The sequence below is a fragment of the Mustela erminea genome, chromosome 9 (assembly GCF_009829155.1).
Source record: "Mustela erminea isolate mMusErm1 chromosome 9, mMusErm1.Pri, whole genome shotgun sequence".
NCBI lineage: Eukaryota > Metazoa > Chordata > Mammalia > Carnivora > Mustelidae > Mustela > Mustela erminea.
Genome location: NC_045622.1, coordinates 87795999 through 87814815, shown reverse-complemented (window position 1 = coordinate 87814815; position 18817 = coordinate 87795999). Strand labels below are relative to the sequence as shown.

The following is an 18817-nucleotide window of genomic DNA, read 5'->3' as shown; positions in this document are numbered from 1 at the left end:
AAACTCAGATCCCACCAGCATAGCTCCTTCTGTGGGGTGTGTGTGTGTGTGTGTGTGTGTGTGTGGTATATGAATATATGTTACAAAAGCAAGTACTTTGGTTTTGCTTACCATCTATTTGAGTAAAAATAGGTCTTTTTAAGTCACCTCACCAGTGAGTCCATCAAATGTGACATTAAAGATAATGAGACTTCTGTTCTAATAGTCATATGCAAACATTCAACTGAATCACATTAGAAGAGTACTCACTTCAGTGATGTACTGCTTTTGCTTAAAACATTTCTCTATTTTTTTGGATTTTATTTATTTCTTTGAGAGAGAGAGCATGTGAGAGTGAGTGGGAGGAGTAGCAGAGGAGAGAGAAAGAATCTGAAGCAGATTCCACACGGAGCACAGAGCCCAATGTGGGATTCAGTCCCACGACTGCCATGAGATCATGACCTATGCCAAAACCAAGAGTTCAACCAAGGTCAAACAAGTTGAGCTTAACCAACTAAGCCATCCAGGCGCCCCATAGTTAAAACATTTCTAGGACTCACATTTCAGTCACCTTCAGGGCTATGGTTTATTTCTCTCTCTCTCTTTTTTTTTAAGGTTTTATTTTTTTTATTTGACAGAGAGGTAGAGAGAGAGCACAAGTAGGCAGAGCGGCAGTCAGAAGGAGACAGAGAAACAGGCTCTCCACTAAGCAGGGAACTCAGTGTGAGGCTCAATCCCAGGACCCTGGGATCATGTCCTGAGAGGAAGACAGACGCTTAGCTGACTGAGCCACCCAGGTGCCCCCTCATGGTTCATTTCTTTGAAGAAATTTAATAACTGCCCCTCTCCCACCATTAGAGATGGAATTGGTTTCTGGAAACAGACAAACATCATCCAAAGCCTAGTAGGGTCTAATGCTCAGTATTATATTACCACTTTAGGTAAAAAAAAAAAAAAGAAATTCTGAGTACAAGCTACAAGATGGGCTTTCTGATAGGGCACATAAATAGGTTCTAAAGATAAGTCTGGAAATGGTTTACGCAGAATAGTATCAATAAATAAGTATAGGGCTTTCCAAGGTGATCATTTTAGTCTACAAGTACAAGTGAATTTAATGTGTCAGGAGGAAGGGAAGTGTAAGGAAAAGAAATAGGCTAAAGGCCCTGGGGTGAGATGAAGGTCATCACCTTTGAGGAACTGAAAGGTAAGTCTGGCTAAAACATAGTAAACAAGGGGAGTATGGAATGTCCTGAGCCTAAAGAGAGAAGCAAGGGCCAGGCCCTGTGGTTTTCCTTAGTAAAACAAAGTCACATACAACTTCATTCACAGTATTTGCCCTGTCCCCTGTACCTCCTGTTTCACTACTTCTTTCACTGCTTTCTTTCTTTTATTGTGTTCAATTTCTAGAAATGCTAAACTGATAACATTTCTAGTGAGAACCCCTAGTTGTCTCTGTACTCAGGGTTTTTGACAAATCCATCCTCTCTACTGGGCATACCTTTCCTCTTGTGCTTTATCACTCCGGCTAATATTTAGTCCAGCTGGCCCATTCCTGCCCACTCCACATCTCAGTTCAGATGCCTGCTTCCCGGGAAGACTGCTCTGAACCCCATCACCTCCTTGAGGGCTCTAGCAAATCTCTGCTTATATACTCAGAAGTACAAGAAACAAAATTGTATTTTTCTGTAACTTATATTGTACTATGCATCCTTTTTATTGTGGGTTGGAAATTACATTTCAATAAATTTAGGGTCCTCTCTCTTCACCCAACTTTTTTTCTGAGTTCCAGGGAGAAACATAATGCCTGGTTGCCAGGAGTAGGAATGATTGGGGGTGAAGCGTCTGATTCTTAAGGTCATCATCCTTCTCACTAGCTTCCACTACAACATCCACGCTCCCACGGGGCCTGAGGATATCAGCTTAATGATGACTCCTAAGTTGTGTATCAGCCTTAACCACAAGAAATCATTAGATCTAGTTCTCTCTTAGCTGCTTTTGGGTCCCTAGTGGGCTCACATAATAAGGAGATCATTCTGCCCCTTCCTTTCCAAGCGTGGCCACAGTTGTCTCTGTGAGGCCACCTAGGACTCAGCTGTTTTTGTACCACTCTTGAGCATTTCATGATAAATTTAGATTGAATAAGCAGCCATTCTAATCTACAGTGACAAGAATTCCACATTATGTATATGCCACCAAATTCCACTCTAGTATAGAATATTGCCTTTTGGCTTGGAATGTACCATAAATGATATCACATTTCCCCAAACCTAGTTCTGTCAGGAAACATCTAATAAAGCACATTTATTACTAAGAGAGCTAACAGCTTATTCTGTCTCTAGATATCAACCCAGTAAACGTGTATTGGTTTACATTATAATTTTTAGAATAAAAAGGAAAATGCAGGCTCTGTGGATCCCCTGTTTCCTCCAGGATCATGACCTGAGTCCAAGGCAGACACTTAACCAACTGAGCCACTCAGGTCTCCCTCATCAGCCTTTTAAAAGGGTTATAGGGTCCTCCAGATTTGTAGCTGACTGGCAGAAGTATGGGCAGACTGAGCACCAGCATTTATGGCTGGTATCAAGGTGGGGGGCAGCCTTATGGGACTGAGCCGTTCAACTGGGAGTCTAGGCTAACTCTGGATAGTTAATGTCATAATTGAATGGACTTATGGGACATCCAGTAGGTATTAGAGAATTGGAGAATTGATCACTGTGGGTAAAAACATGTCAATGAACTTCTCGAAGACAAAAATGGAAAGATATGTGACAGACCTCAAGGTATTTATTTAGACCTTGATCAGACCTTAGCATAAAAATACACATACTTGGCCTGCAAGTAACTCAGTGTGTATTTTGTAAGGGCAGAGATACATTGTCACTTATCAGGAGGGGGGAAAGGATTGTATAGAAGCCAAGGAGAAAAGGAACTTCCCACAAAGAAGAAGGAAAACTGTCATGGGAAGAAATGCTAAATTCATGAAAAGATGATGGTACAGCCAAACCTCCCTTCGTGCTCTCCTGCCTAGGGCTGGCCACAGTCGTCTGAAGGAGTGAGATATGTGAATTAGCAGGCCATGTATAATTGACATAAAAAAAAAGTTTGAAATTACTATTTTGTCATTTAAATATATATGCATGACCCTTCTCAATCTCAGATAAATCCCCTCACAGTTAGACCTTCCGAAAGCATTTCACTCATGTCCCATCCCTGACTTGGCATGGATGACAACCATTGTCTGCTTAAAACTCTTCAAAGATTTCCATTTGCACTGGGTAGGGTTCAAAGTCTTCTCCCAGCCCACGCATCCTGCATAACAAGGCCTCTGCCTGATTCTCCAGACATGCAACTCCTTTCCTGCCTTCACTCCTTCTGCCCCTGCCAGATGGAACTTTCTTCTGTTCCCAGACCCCACTGATTGCTCTTCAGCTCAGAGCCTTCCCACAGGCTAAGTTGGCTCCAGGTCCATCCCCCCTCATCTGCCCCCACCTCACTCCCTCTACCCATCTCTCCTTCAAGGTTCCTTCTTCCTAGACACTTTCTCTGATCTCCCAGTTTAAATTCCATTGTCCTACTGTACTCAGACCTACTAGAGTGTGTTGTGATGCATTTGTTAGGCTTACTGTGGTTTTAATTTCTACTTCCACCTAGTTCTTTGTGAGCAGAAACTGTGTTGTTCACCACTGTATGTCCAGTGCCAAGCACACACTGCCTGGTGTAGAAGACATCCTCCACATATTTCTTTAAAATATGGACTGAGGGGCTCCAGGGTGCCTGGGTGGCTCTGTTGGTTAAGTGTCTGCCTCTTGACTTGAGCTTAGATCATGATCTCAGGGTCGTGAGATGGAGCTCCATGTCGGCTCTGCACTGGGTGTGGAGCCTGCTTGAGATTCTCCCTCTCCCCCTCTGCCCTACCCCCCACTCATGCACACACTCTCTCTCTAAAAAAAATTAAAATAAAATAAAGGCTGAAGTAGTTAGAAAGGGTACCAGGAACAATATAGAACTTAGCTGGGCCTTAAAGGGCAAAGAGATGCCTCCTTCTCAAATGCAGTGGTAACATTCAAATACTTAGTGAAAGGACACAAACTTTCAATGATAAGATGAGAGAGTTCTGAGTATCTAAAGAACAGTGTCCTGACTGCAGCTGACAATACTGTATTATGCACTTGACATTCTATAGAGTAGATCTTAAACACCCTCGCCACACCCAAATAAAAGGTAATGATGTGAGAGGATGTATCAGTTAGATTATGGTAAATATTTTACAATGCATATCAAATCATTATGTCGTACATATGATATACAATTCTGTTTGTCAATTACGTCTCAATGAAAATGGAAAAAACAAAATAAAACCAGGCAAGGATAACAGGTAAAAAAGAAACCAAGTAACCAAGCCAAGAAAACAGTGAGGGAGCAATCCTGAAGGCTCCCTGAGGTGCTAGGATTAACCTGTTACTTGCTGGATCTGGAGTTCGTAGAGGATGGGGCAGGCTGCCAGAATGGGAAGGGTCCTGGGGCCTTTGGGACACAAGCTATTTGCCTACAAGTACAAACATATTTCTGTATTTTAAAAACTGGCACGGTGGCACAGAAGCACCAGGTTGAATCGTTGTTCTGAGCAGGAGAGAACTCAGAGCTCTCCAGCAAAGGTGGTGCTGAGATGCTTGAAAACTCATGGTTGACAAGGAGAGCACCCAGTCGTGGGACGGTAAGACAGGCAGGACTGGATGGGGAAACCGGAGCAGTGGCTCTGCCCCCACGCAGGCTGAGCGGAGCTTCAGTGACCACGCACACGACAGGGAGGATCTGTGAGAAAACCAATGGCAATTCCTTTGACCCTGTTCGCGAAGGGGCAGATGTTGTTTTAGTAGTAGTAGTATCACCGGCATCATTGCCATCAGGAACACCACGGGACAAAAGAACCTGGGATCCAGCTCTGTACTGCCACTCTCTCTGTGACCATGGACAAGTCAACCACTCTGATCAAAATTTTGAGTATATGAAAAATGTGAATTTTCTGGGGAACAGGCCCATATTTTTATCAGATTCTCAAAAAGAGTCAGAAACTATTGATTTTCAGAGTGTCTGGATGGCTCGTTAGGATAAGCGTCTGTCTTCGGTCATGATCCTAGGATGTTATTTTTCTTTTTTTAAAGATTTTATTTATTTATTTGTCAGAGAGAGAGAGAGAGAGAGCACAAGTAGGAGGAGTGGCAGGCAGAGAGAGATGTAGGCTCCCTGCTGAGTAAGGAACCCCATGTGTGTCTAAACCAAAGGCAGACACTTAACCATCTGAGCCACAACGTGCTCCAATAAATAAAATCTTTAAAAAAAAAACAAAAAAAAAAACTATTGGGACGCCTGGGTGGCTCAGTTGGTTAAGCGGCTGCCTTCGGCTCAGGCCATGATCCCAGGGTCCTGGGATCGAGTCCCACATCGGGTTCCTTGCTCGGCGGGGAGCCTGCTTCTCCCTCTGCTTCTGCCTGCTTCTCTGCCTGCCTCTCTGTCTGCCTGTGCTCGCTCGCTCTCTCTCCTTCTGTCTCTGACAAATAAATAAAATAAAATAAAATAAAAAACTATTGATTTTCAAATTCTACATTTTCTTTTCTTTTTTTTTTTCTTTTTTAAGATTTTATTTATTTGACAGAGAGACACAGTGAGAGAGGGAACACAAACAGTGGAAGGGGAGAGGGAGAAGCAGGCTTCCTTGCAAGCAGGGAGCCCAATGTGGGGCTCGATCCCAGGACCCTGGGATCATGACCTGAGCCAAAAGCAGATGCTTAACGACTGAGCCACTCAGGAGCCCCTAAATTCTACGTTTTCGAAAAGCTTACTATTCACTTCAAATATCCAGAAACAAATGGTCTCAGCTGATATTAGGGTAAATGATATCTATTAATTACTATTCTGTTGCCCTTTATTCTAAAGGCCACCAAATTTATTTTGTATTTCCCTCAGGAAATATGCGTTACTTCATTTTTTCAAACGTTGCACTCAAGAGTATTATTTGAATATAAATCACAAGACACACTTATTTCCAAATTTTAAACCTTTATTTCAAATACTTAAGCATAAAATTGTTAACAATAACCATAATATTAATAAGAAGAAAAAATATTAAAATATGAAAGCAAGTATTGAAACACATACTTTATTTAATTTCAAAACATTTGACATGGAAACACAGGTCACCAACATCAAATAAATGCCATTGCATTCTGGCACCTGAACGTTCCCTAAAACACAAAAAAGAAGGCTCTTGAGAGCCATTAAACAAACTTTATGATTATTTGTTAAGAAAACAAACTGTAGGGCGGTTTCTGCACAAAAAATCTTACCAAAAATGATTTCCAAGGTGTATTTATGTAGATTACTATAGTTAAAGAAAAATAAAATAAAATAAAAGAGAACAAAATATCCACCCTTACTTAAAATGTCTTAACAGTACAAGAATGGAGCATCACTCACACAAAAACTGAAGAGACATACATTATCCGCACTCAGCAATCCCTCCCATCACTTGGTGATTTGCTCCTCCCAAACACCACTGGTGCCGTCTCCTGGTTGTGCAGAATTTGAATTCTGTTTGATATAATGCGAGACCTGCATACTCAACCAACAAAATCTTTATCTTCATCTATATTGTGTGAAAACAAATTGAGGAAAAACTACATTCCAGCTCACCTGGAAAAAGGTATCTTTTCTCCTGCTCTGGCATCTCAGTGCTTGTTAATGAATCCCAGAGCACTCTCTGACCTCCCCTGGACCATTCCTCGGTTTTCATCAGCCATTATACGGGTCCCTGCAGTGTGCCTCCATGGGTTGGCAGGAAAACTTGTAGAATCAGGTTTCACAGGAGGAAAATGCATTGCCCTTCTGAAGCCCCAGTCTATACTCCAAAAAAAAAAAAAAAAAGCTCTATCCTGTGTGGTTAATTTCCCTGGAGTATGTGACCACATTTACAATGGGCATTGTCAAAAATAAAACCTGAGGATAAAACCAGACCTTGGATATTGCAATCTCAACAAGGAGGGCTAACACAACCATAGGCAGCATTTCGACATCCTGAAATGTTTGCGGCCAGATGTTCCTGGGGCTTATCAAAACGGCATTTGATTAAGAGATTATTGCGAAGGTTGTTTTATAAATCATACAGTGTGCCATATGCATTCAAAATAGTTCCTACAATGCTAGAAAAGGAAAATTTAATACCAGAAAGTATTTACAGTGCTACCAATCAGACAAGAGAGTGGAAATGGGGCGGGCGGGGGGGGGGGGGTTGGTCTACAAATAACCAGCACCAGCATGCTTCGGGAAATGAGTGATTACATGAATTTAGCTGTTTATTAGTGCAGAGACATGTTGTAAGGATTAAATGAGAGGAAAGGAAGGGGTGGCCCAGAAGCCCATTAGTTTGCCAAGTACAAAACTTGACATTTTCGAGAAAAATACAATTAAAATGTGTATATATTTTTGACAACTAAATTACAAATGTCTTTGTAATTTCTATATATGTTGTATATAAAAAGCAAGGGAAACTGCTGTATTTTTTAATGGAAAATGGGGGGTTCAATCCCTGCAAAAGCACCAAATGCATATCATTTAGGATAATGCCTCTGACACACGTTTGACAACTAAATTACACAGCTCTTTGATATACTGTGTATGAATAGTGGCAATTATGGCCAATAAAATCAAAGAAAGAAAAAAAAACTAATTAACACTAACATATCATTATGACTCACTAGCATATAAAATCCTATGCCTGCTCTAAATTGCCAGCAATTGGCAATTCCCAAATTTCTAAGGATGAAGACAATAGTCTCCAAATAACTGGAGACACCCCAGCTTTGGGGGGGCTCTCAGGAGCTTTCCCATCACTTTCTCCTATCAAAAGGCCCAAAGCACAATAATGACTTATCAACCCACCATCCCCACTCCCAAGAATTGTAAACTGCAGTGATTAGTTGGGGATCCTAAGAGAATTATGACACTGCCTTATTTAAAAAAAAAAAAAAAAGATGGTGGTTAATTTTTTTAGTAGAAAGAGTATAGAATTTGGAGACAAAAGGCCTGAGCTCAAATTCCAGATTAGACATTTATTATCACTGTAACTTTGGACAGATTATTTAACTCTCCCTCAAGTGGGAATAGTAACAATGTCTACCCTCACAGAGTTGTTGTGAGGAGAAACAAAGCAAAATGAATGTGAAAATATTTAAAAATGAGGAAAAAAACACTCTAACAAATGTTAACTCTTCCTCTGTGCTATGAACAGGCTTCGTCTAAATTTAGCAGGTGAGAAAAGTACAAAAGTATCCTGCTCCAAAAATCTGAATGGACTGAAAGTAAACTGATCTTAATAGAAAGAGTAACACACTTCAGAGGGAAGGACTCCATGAAATCTGGATTTAGTAAAACTGACTCAGGTTTCACATGGAGAAAAATCTGGCAGAAATTTTTGGTAAAACATTAAACCTGTTTTTACACAGTGAGTCAACCCAGATCTTAAAAGCCTCTGTGGCTTTAAGATTCTAAACGAGCATCAGAGATGCTAAATTAAATGAAATTAAAAAACAAAAATAAAAATCGTACTTGGCTACCGACAGCTAGGTAAAAATGAATGATCAGAAACTTAATAAATAACTGTAGATAACAGTTTTATTCTTCCAACTTTATTCCTGAAAAAAGTCATAGTCACAGATGACCTCCTAAACTCTTAAGGTCACTCCATGGTGACATCATTGAAACCCAGAAGAGGGCTGACTTTCCAAAAATTTCCTGGATGTAGGGTATTTCTGCATAAATGTACCAAGTGAGAAAACGCACTGAGGCACTCTGCGAAGGCCATCATGTCATACAAGTGTGTAAGATGTTCTTATTAAAGAAATCTGAAAAGCTTTTAAAGATTTTTTAATCTTGTGGCATAAGCCCAGATCTGCAAAATTTACAAAATAAAGAATTCTCCAGAAATGGTATAAAAAAACAAACAAACAAACATGTGTATCTCAATACAAAGTATAATAAATTGAAGGGGTAGAGAATGGAAACCACAAAACAAATTCCTTTCCTGGCTTCCTGGGCTGTTTTTTGACAACCTTGGCTATGATTTTCCATGTCACTCAGTCACACACAATGCACATCTTTGTTCATCTCTGGTCCCCTGCAGTTACTCCTGTTCTGAGTTACTGAGCTTTCAAATAACTGATTTCTCCTGTTGCTTTTCTGAACTCCCTAAACGGCTCCAGCAATCAGCTCATCAGTTATCCATTCCTGACATGCATGTAGCACCGCGGGCCTCTCCCGTCTACCACTGCCTGGGTGGCGAAACCCTACACACAGGACTGAAGCATGTGAGGAGGGGGTCTCAGTGCAACCCAGAAGAAAACTGATTTGCAAAACCAACTCAAAAGCAGCTGCCCTCCTTAAAATTCCATCGAATCTTGAGTTTCCGGAGAGTCCTCTAAGCCTAAGGGGTCCCCTACGCCTGCCTGCGAGCTTAAGGTAAACCCGGAGTTTTTATATGCATTATGAGCATTCATAAACTTCTGCAAGTATTTGGAGGTATACAGCCAGTGGTGTTTCAAGACGTCTTCCATCTCATAACACTTGGACTGTCTGGCGTTCATTTTTCGGAAGCGCCTGAACAATTTGTTGCCAGACTCATTTCCCTCGCTCGCCCATGCCCCAATGGAGCCATCTCTCTCAATAATTTCAGGGACATGTGCCAGGGTTTTGTGAAAATAATTGGTGATTTTGCCCTCATATCTATACTTGAACTTGGTAGAGAGGAGCTCAGCAAAACGCTGTGAATTGAAGCTATACTGGCAGAGAGATTCGGGGCACTCTTTGGCAGGACACGATGATCGCCACACAGGCTTCATCTTAAGGTAAAGGTCCATCAGCTCCCTCAGAGCTTCGTGCCTCTCCTCAGAGGGAATTAACTCACAGACTGCTTCAACGGTCTCTTTGGTCATGAGCTTCCTGGCAAAGTTGCCGTTCATCCTCATGATCGGTTTCAGGTTCATCTTCTTCCGGAGATGCTTATCCAACGTAGCCTGCCATCTCTTCCTTTCCTCTTTGGAGGCGTTGGGATTCTTGTACACCTCCCCTATCTCTAGCTGGAAAATCTTGTAGAACTCGGCTGCATTGCCAATGTCACAGTGGAGCGCATCAATGGAAGGGACCGTCTCGATGAAAGGTTTTGATGAGACCCCTTTCACCCGGTCCCGCAGCTCTTCCACGGACTCGTGGTACGGGTTAGAACGCCACACCTCATAGCGCTCCAGGTTCTCGGAGTGGCTTCTGGTGATGGAGTGGAAGACGAGATTTTGAGACGCTTCTAGGCGGGTGGCGTCACAAAGGGTACAAATGTAGACTGAGCCAGAAGCCTCGAGGCCTTCGACTTCCCGCACGAGTTTCTCATCGTAGCCGGTGCCCCTGAAGATGAACTTGAAACTCCGAAGGATGCCTCCCATCTCAAGCATTAATTGACTGTTCTTCATGGCCTCCCGCTCAGCAATGAGAGGGCTCAAGATGGCCGTCAGGGTCTCGTGGTCAGACTCATCCGCCAGCATGAGACACAGGGGCTTACAGCACAGTTCAGAGTTGGGTTTGACTTCTTCAAACACCTTCACATGTTCAGAGCCACGTGCTATCGTAATTTTCATGACCGTGAACGAAAACCGAACGGCCTTTTCTGGAACCACGGGCCCGCTGCCGTGCTTCTCGCTCACGTCTCCCATTCCGTCGCAAGACTCCTTCACCACGACGGTGAAAGGGCCGTTGAGGTAGTCATCAAGGTCTTGGGCTCTCATGCCTTCCAGGATGTCTTCCTCCATGTCCATCAGAGCAGACACCAAAGCTGAATCGTAGCGGAACCGCTTCGCAATGGTGTCCACGGGGTAATCATCCACAGAGGAGGACAACCCTGACAGGCCATCAATAATGCCCACGTCGGTGCTGGAGGACACGTTCTTCAGAGGCGGCTGCCACTCAAAGGGGTGGTATCCCGGCAGGAGGACCTTCTCAGCATTCCGAAGGGCATGCAGAGGCTGAAAAATCTGCCTCCCAGTGATGGCTTTCACAGTCCTGTACATCTTGTGGTACTGACTGCAGCTGAGGAAGGTGTTGACACGGATGGCCAGACAGACAGCTGGCTGCAGGCCAGAGCCGCGTCCCTGCATGATGGCCTCCAGCTCGTCCGCCTGCCTGTGCTCATTCCTGGCCCTCAGCGCCAGCAGGAACAAGGTCAGACACACCGATTTCACATCTCCACCTTCTTCTTTGTCCGCGAAAGCCTTGACTTGAAGCTTGAGCTCCCTCAGGCGGTGCTTCTGAGCCCTTCGGGTCAAGGACAGGAGATGCTGGCGGGGCCGACCCCCCTTGTTAATATGCACCAAAGTCTCCTTGGATTCCTTGTGGCTTGACACGTGGTGATTGTATTTTTCCAAGCTGATCTCCTCGTTGCACTCTTTGGCTGGACATTTCACCATCAGGGAATTCAAGATGCTCAGAAAGGACTTCACTGGGCTCTCCAGGTCGGTAGGGAAGCAGGGATATTGGCAACAGGGACAGTAGCTGCCCATGACTTTCAGGCATCTGAGAATGCAGATCCTGCAAAACACGTGCTTACAAGTGGTCTCCACGGGGTCAGCCAGGATGTGTTCACAAATCTGGCAGGAGATGGATTTCACAAAGTGTGCCGGGAAGTCCACAGCAAGAAGCTTGGTACTAAGATGTATATGACTGCAGCTGGAAATTTTCTGCATCACTTCTTTGCTGCTAATCCTTGCCTTTGCTCTTCTCTTGTGCCGACGGGCTCTTCTAGCTCGGTGAACCGCAGTTTTGAGTTTTTTGCTGAGCTGCATGTTTGGCTGATGGCTCTTCCTCTTGAGTCCCTGGCGGGCAGCGCGGCAGATGTCACAGGATGGTGTGTGGGGGTGCCACTCCATGGTTGCATTCCTTGGGAAGGAAACCTCACATGGAGCACTGCTAAACTTCTTGTACATGATGCGCCAGCAGTTATGGCAGAACTCAGTGGGGTGGATGGAGTCAACATCTGCTTTCACATCCATCCGGAAGACCTTGGCAATGAGGTCTGGCCAGGATGTAGCTCTCCTTTCCTTCTTTCGTAAGAGGACTTGGGTTTTACCATCCACAGGCCCATGGACTGGATATCTTCTATTGTGCTCATCGGTTTTAAAAGAATTCCCACAGATACGGCAGAGATGTCGAAGGTTGGCTTGGTGGATGGCTTTGTCTCTTTCTTTCCTGTCATCATGGGATTTCTTCAGAAACTTAGGGTGAATGTTTACTGCTGGTTGACTCAGAGCTGGCTTCTGACCATCAGCCTTGTCCGGGACTGCTGGAGATTGCTCCAGAGAGGGTTTCCCCTCAGAGGAAACTTTCTTTTCTTTCTGAGCCTCTTCGGGTGCCTTTTCAAAAGATCGCACCCTGAATAGTTTAAATTTCCATTCTGAAAATTTAATATGCGGGTGCTGAATTTCATCTGGGGCAGAAGCGAGTCCCAGGGTGGGTGGCAAAGAGACAGCCATGCTGGCTGAGATTCCTGAGAACAATGAAAAAAGTCAGATGAAGAAAAAATTCGATATCCCACTGATGCATTTTAGAAGGAATGCAAATTAATACATTCAACTATTCATTCATTCATTGATCCAAAAAGTTACTTATTAAACCTCTTATTTTAGTATACTCTGTTAGGTGCTGAGTATACAGCAGAGAACAGTCATTCTCTGCTTTGACCATGTCCATGGTCATCTTTACCAACATGCACCTCTGTGGTTCATTTTATGTATATTTGTATGATCTTATTTTCTTGCTACCAAAACCTTAAGGTCTTTGAGGACAGGCTCTCTGAGTGATTCATCTCTATCTCTCCAACATTCCTAGTACATACTAGGGCTGAATATTTTTTTTATTTGTGGAATAAATACAAGGAAAAACTGGCTAGTAAAACCATGGAAAAGTCATATTTCCTGCATTGTATTAGCCTCATTGCACTAGCTGGACAATATATTTCCAGCTTTTTAAAGCAGTCTCCCAGGAGGTTGTTTGTTTATTTCTTCCGAGCGGGTCATAAAGGGATGATAAAGCTACAAACCCAAAGAAACTAATTACTCACTACTTGAAAGGATGAAGTGTATTTTGAGGCTTTATGAATGCTAACTAATAATAAGTATCATGGATAGTAATTATGCTTACAATTTTAATTAGTGAACACTGCTGTAAATTATAAGGCTGTGTCTACATTAGAAACAAAATACCACAGAACTCTCTAAAGCTGCCATAGTATGAACCTACAAAGATTCCCAAGGACTTTTAAAATGAAAAATTCAAGTAGTGTCAGGTAAAAAATAACACAGGTCATCCTGGAAGTCATTACTAGACAATGGTCATTAGCTTGATAGCTTGTAATAAGAAGAGGTAGGAGTAATATTTTTCTTCTGATAAAAAATATTAGCAATTACATCTGCCAGGAAACCTTACCAATCTGGGTAGGGCTGCGGAAAAAAAATCTGCAAATGCCATTTGAGTCCTCTCCTGATCCTTTTAGCCCAGTATTTTCAAAATTCCTTAGTACACATCACTGGAAAAGCAGCAACTGTGTTTCAATCCGTAATCTACTTATCCCAGATGTGTTGGGGTTAACACTCTTGACCCACAAATTATGTGAAGCAATACTTTTTCCCCCTGAATTAATTAGCTACCTAGATTGGGGAGCCTGGGTGGCACAGTCTATTGGGCATCCGACTCTTGATTTCGGCAGAGGTCATGATCTCAGGGTCGTGACATCCAGCCCCACATCAGGCTTTGTGCTTAGCACAAACTGCTTGAGCTTCTCTCTCCCCCTCTGCCCAGCTCCCACCCCGGACTCATACTCTTTGTCTCTTTAAATAAATAAATAAATAAAATCTTTTTAAAAAAATTAACTAACCAACTTGATTTTTTTTTTTTTAAGATTTTATTTTGGCAGAGAGAGACACAGTGAGAGAAGGAACACAAGCGGGGGGAGTGGGAGAAGCAGGCTCCCCACTGAGCAGGAAGCCCAGTGTGGGGCCAGATCCCAGGACCCTGGGATCATGACCTGAGCCGAAGGCAGACACTCAATGACTGAGCCACCCAGGTGCAGCTGATGATGTTTTTATAGAGTCACGTGGTCATGGAGGCTAATCATCCGATGAACAGCTAGGTGGGCTGGGGCTTGCGGGGAAGGAGGTGCAGCGGTAAATACTGACTGCTCTACCAAAGCTTCTTTTCAAGTCATCCCTTTAAACTACAGTTTGGTCCATCGTGCATGCTCTAGGCTTCAGAGGCTGATGTTCTTCATGAAAACTATAAGCCAATTTCCAAGACATGGTTAAAAAGGAAATCCTGTTCAATTGTTCTATATGCAGGACCGTGTCAAATCTAAACAATTTCAATCATCTTCAAGGTCTCATTAATCTCCAAAGTATTTCACCTGAAGCCCAGCAAACACTGGGCTTGTTGTTTAGGGTTCAGTTATGTTCCTAAATTCTGTCCTGTGTCAGGGGTGAAGACCTCCCAGGTCTCCCCGGCCCCATTGGCTAGAACTCCTTCTCAAATGTCTTTTTATTCCATTAAACTTTTCCTACCCAGTCTTTGTGTATCATGATTGTTCTCTGGATTTCCAAGATAGTCTTCTGAGTTTTTATTTTCAAAAAACTGCATCACCATCACTGGAGTTAAATAATGAACTTTCATAATGAGTAAATCAACCACAGGCATGTTGGAGGGATCTCTAGAACTCTCTTCCTACCCTACCCACTCTCCTTCTGACTCCCACTGGCCTGAACTGTTATGTCCAAATCTGCCAAAATACATTCATTTAAATACTCCCAGAGAAAGCATGCCATCACCAATCAATTATTAGCCATTGACATCCAAATCAAACTTATTTGTTGTTTTCAGCGCAACTGCTAAAACTTTATCCTAACTAGAAGCAAGAAGGGGGTAGAAGGGATGTGTTATTCTTGTTTTGAGGGAAATATACACCAAGATGCTAATCGTGATTATCTGTGGATGTTATCGTTTTTTTTTTAAAGATTTTATTTTTAAGTAATCTCTACACCCCACGTGGGGTTCGAACTCACAACCCCAAGATCAAGAGTCACATGCTCCACCAACTGAGCCAGCCAGTCAAACCCAGCTATAGATGTTTTATGTTTTTTATCTTACCTATGATATCTACTTTTTCTGAAATAAACATGTATTACTTTCAGAAGACAGAACTTTTAATAACTAGATCTAATGAGGTATGTTTTATCTATCTGGTTAACAAAGATTGAAAATACTACTACTCAACATTAATGAAGATATGGGGAAATGCAAGTGTCTTCATACATTCTTGGGAGGACTATAAATTGATATAATATCTCTAGTGAACAATTTAACCATTTTTTTAAAAAGTTTAACTATATCTTTGATGCAATCAACTTGCTTTTAGGAAGTTATTCTAGAGAAACATTCCCACAGGTCATTTCTTGTGTGGGAATAAATATTCCATAAGTTATTCCCACAGTGAATATTGCATGGAGAGAGATGGAGACAAAGAAAGAGATTTATATTAAAAAAAATTATTTGTTACTTTAAAAAAAAAACCTTAAGCACTCCACTCCACTCCACTGTAAAACAAGGAAATGGCATAAATAATCACCAATAGGACATTATTAAGTAAACTCTGGTCCAGAAATACAATGGAAAACAACACAGACATTTAACACTGCCATATGCTTTAATGCATATGTGCAATTTCTCTATGCATCAATGATGCGGAAAGATACCCACATGACAATGCAGAAACAGGATAACAAGAGCTAGCAGGATTCCATTTACGCACATTTGCCCACATCTACAAGCACACACTTTCTGGGAGGATACGCCCTAAAATCTTAACAATGTTTATTCTCCAAAAACAGAGATACTGTAAGAAGGTCTCCTTAATTTTCTGTTTTATTCATTCTTACATCATTTTAATTTTTTATCACAAATATGCATTATTTTTTAAGTTTTGTGATCAATTTACTTTAGGGAAAAAATGTTTTAAAAACTAGATTTATGGGGCGCCTGGGTGGTTCAGTGGGTTAAGCCTCTACGTTCAGCTCAGGTCATGATCTCAGGATCCTGGGACTGAGTCCCACATCGGGCTCTCTGCTCAGCAGGGAGCCTGCTTCTTCCTCTCTCTCTCTCTGCCTGCCTCTCTGCCTACTTGTGATCTCTCTCTATCAAATAAATAAATAAAAATAAAATGTTTTTAAAAAAACGAGATTCATATGTACCCATTGTCATTTTTCTTTATATCTTCCTAAATCCCCCCCAAGTTTTAAGACCTGGCTAAGCCTCAGATCTGATCAGCAACCTCATTTTTCTTTTCTAGTGAACGAGTAGAAAGCCAACAAAAATATGGACCTCGATAGAGCACGAAGTTGGGATTATGTAAGAGTCATTGTGTGGCCATCGTTTGACACTCGGGAATCTTACAAATGCCAGATCTCTCTTCTAACGAAAGATCTCAGCGGCAGACCAGCCTCGCTTACAGGCTCAGCTCTGTTCCCCTGAGGCACTGCCATCTCAATGTGGCTGTCACCTGCCATCACAGCTGTGGGGTCTTTGTCAACACAGGGCACAGATTCATTTGGACAAAGCAGGCTGGGATAGCGTGGCCCGGATAAAAGCTTTAGTGTGGTGAATGCGCGACAAGCTGGTTTCAGAGGCTGAGTCACACAGCAGCACCACCTCCCACTCCCAGCCCGGCTCCCGCCTTACACACGCCTACATCCAAGCCCTTGACCCACAGTCTCCCCTCTTCACATCCTCGACTTGGTCTGTGTACAATGGCCAAGTGGCCACTGTGTGCCCAAGCGGGACCCCTCATTGTCACACCTATCCCACTCATGTATTCATGCACCCAACCATTCACCCCATAAGTACCCATCTCTACTTTCTGCCCAACATGTTCATCAAAAAGTCAGCAGCAACAGCAGCCTTTTTAGAAGTCTCAGGCATCCACAAAATGACTCTCAGATTCTTTCCCTTCCTCCAGGCAACCTCTTGCTTGAACTACTTCAGAAAGAAAAGGGCACGGTCACACACCCTAGTCTGGAATCCCAGTTCAAGGACATAATCTCGGTATAGCATCTCTACAGGGGCAATTCTAAAAATTATTATGTGTTAGAATCACTGGGGAGCTTGTGTAAAATAATAATAATAATAATAATAATAATAATGCAGATCATCTGGCTCCAGAGGTTCTGATTCAGCTTATCAAGCATGGAGTCCAGAAATCGCATTTGTTAAGCATTTCGGGGATTCTGCTGTGAGGAGTAGTCCATGATCACACTTTGAGAAAAGCTGGTGTCCTACTTACTCCAATCGAGTTCAGGAAATTGCTGTCAATACTGGGAGTACCTGGGAAACTACATTTCCTCCCACCCTGAAATTCTGTTTGCTGATTACTTACCATGCCTAGATAAACACATTTCTTCCCAAGAGTCACACCTTCCTTCTGATAATTTATTTACTCATTTATTTGAGAAGCACTCCTTAAAGGTTTCTTCTGCTCACCATACACCTTTCCAGCAATTTGGAGATCTGTATCTTCTCTATGAACCTACGCTGTCTTTCTAAACTTGGCTTCTTATCCCTTTCCAGTTTTTACGCATTAGAAAGAAAAATTAAATTGTTGTCAGCTTCCCTTGATCCCTCCCCTCATCCCCTGCAAAGAAAAGAAGCCCAAGACCTTCTGATTGGAAACACAAAAATGTAATAAATATTGTGGCTCAGGGCATGAAAGTACAAGCGTTACCTTGCTCAGCAGGCTGCCTGGCCAAAGGGTTGGGATGTCTGTAATTCGGTTGATATGACGTGATAACCAAAGAGAAGGCCAAGTGTGCTCTCCTCCCCCTCTTGGCTCTCTCAACGCCCCCAGAGCAGACAGCGGCATTATTTATCAGCTTCCACTGCCCTTCCCAGCCTCCCCCCACCACAGAGGGCTAACCACACAAGCCAGCAGCCAATCACAGGCCAGGAGCCTCCAGCTCCAGCTGGCACCTGGCTCTTCAGGAAGCTTCGCTGGGGACCCGAGTGTCATGGGGGTGTGCTGGAACATTGCCAGAGCTGCCAGTTCACTCCCCAAGCCTGTCTGGGTTGGACATGAACTTGTCAACAGAAGTTCAGGCTTCTGCCAAAAGATGCAGCGATGGCCCTGTGCCTCAGTCTCCTCATCTGTAAGATAGAAAGGCTAACAGCATATACCTCAGAGTCAGCGACATTATACAGTGAGAATTATCACAGGAAAATGTGGGGGACGGAATCTGCCTTTAGTAGAAACTCACCACATACTAACTCTGATTATTTTTATTCTTACTTTTAAATAAGATCCAAACCCATCCCAGAATCCTCCTACCTGGGCAATTCTCAGTCAGGGAAGGTTGTGCTCCTTGCAACAACACTGGGTTTCAACAAGACTAAACGTGTTTTGAAGTCGACAGGCCTGGATTTGAATCATGCCTCAGGTCTTCAATACGTTACTTAAATTTTGGGAGCCAGAATCTCCTCATCTACGAACTGGATTGATCATTTTAGCCCCGAGCATTAGGCTAGGCTTCTAAGTGCTTTACGTATTATTTAATTGTCCCAGCAATCTATACATTTGACATTATTATCTCTAAAGAGGAGCAGTACACGTTTAGAGCAATGGAGAACCCATCCAGGGTCACACAGCTACTAGCTGGTGAATGCAGGTTCCTTAAGCACTCCACTCCACTGTAAAGGAATAATAAAAGCCAGTCTG

The 18817-nt window shown here is 42.8% G+C and overlaps 1 protein-coding gene across 1 annotated transcript; it reads right to left on the bottom strand.

Annotated features, from left to right (window-relative positions):
- Positions 1–6026: 6026 nt before the first annotated feature.
- Positions 6027–17953, bottom strand: RAG1 (recombination activating 1). Its single transcript, XM_032359447.1, has 2 exons — positions 17831–17953; positions 6027–12556 (listed from the first exon to the last, which is right to left on the bottom strand). Exon 2 carries the CDS (start codon positions 12540–12542, stop codon positions 9411–9413), a length of 3132 nt encoding a protein of 1043 aa, XP_032215338.1. The 5' UTR covers positions 12543–12556; positions 17831–17953; the 3' UTR covers positions 6027–9410.
- Positions 17954–18817: the final 864 nt, after the last annotated feature.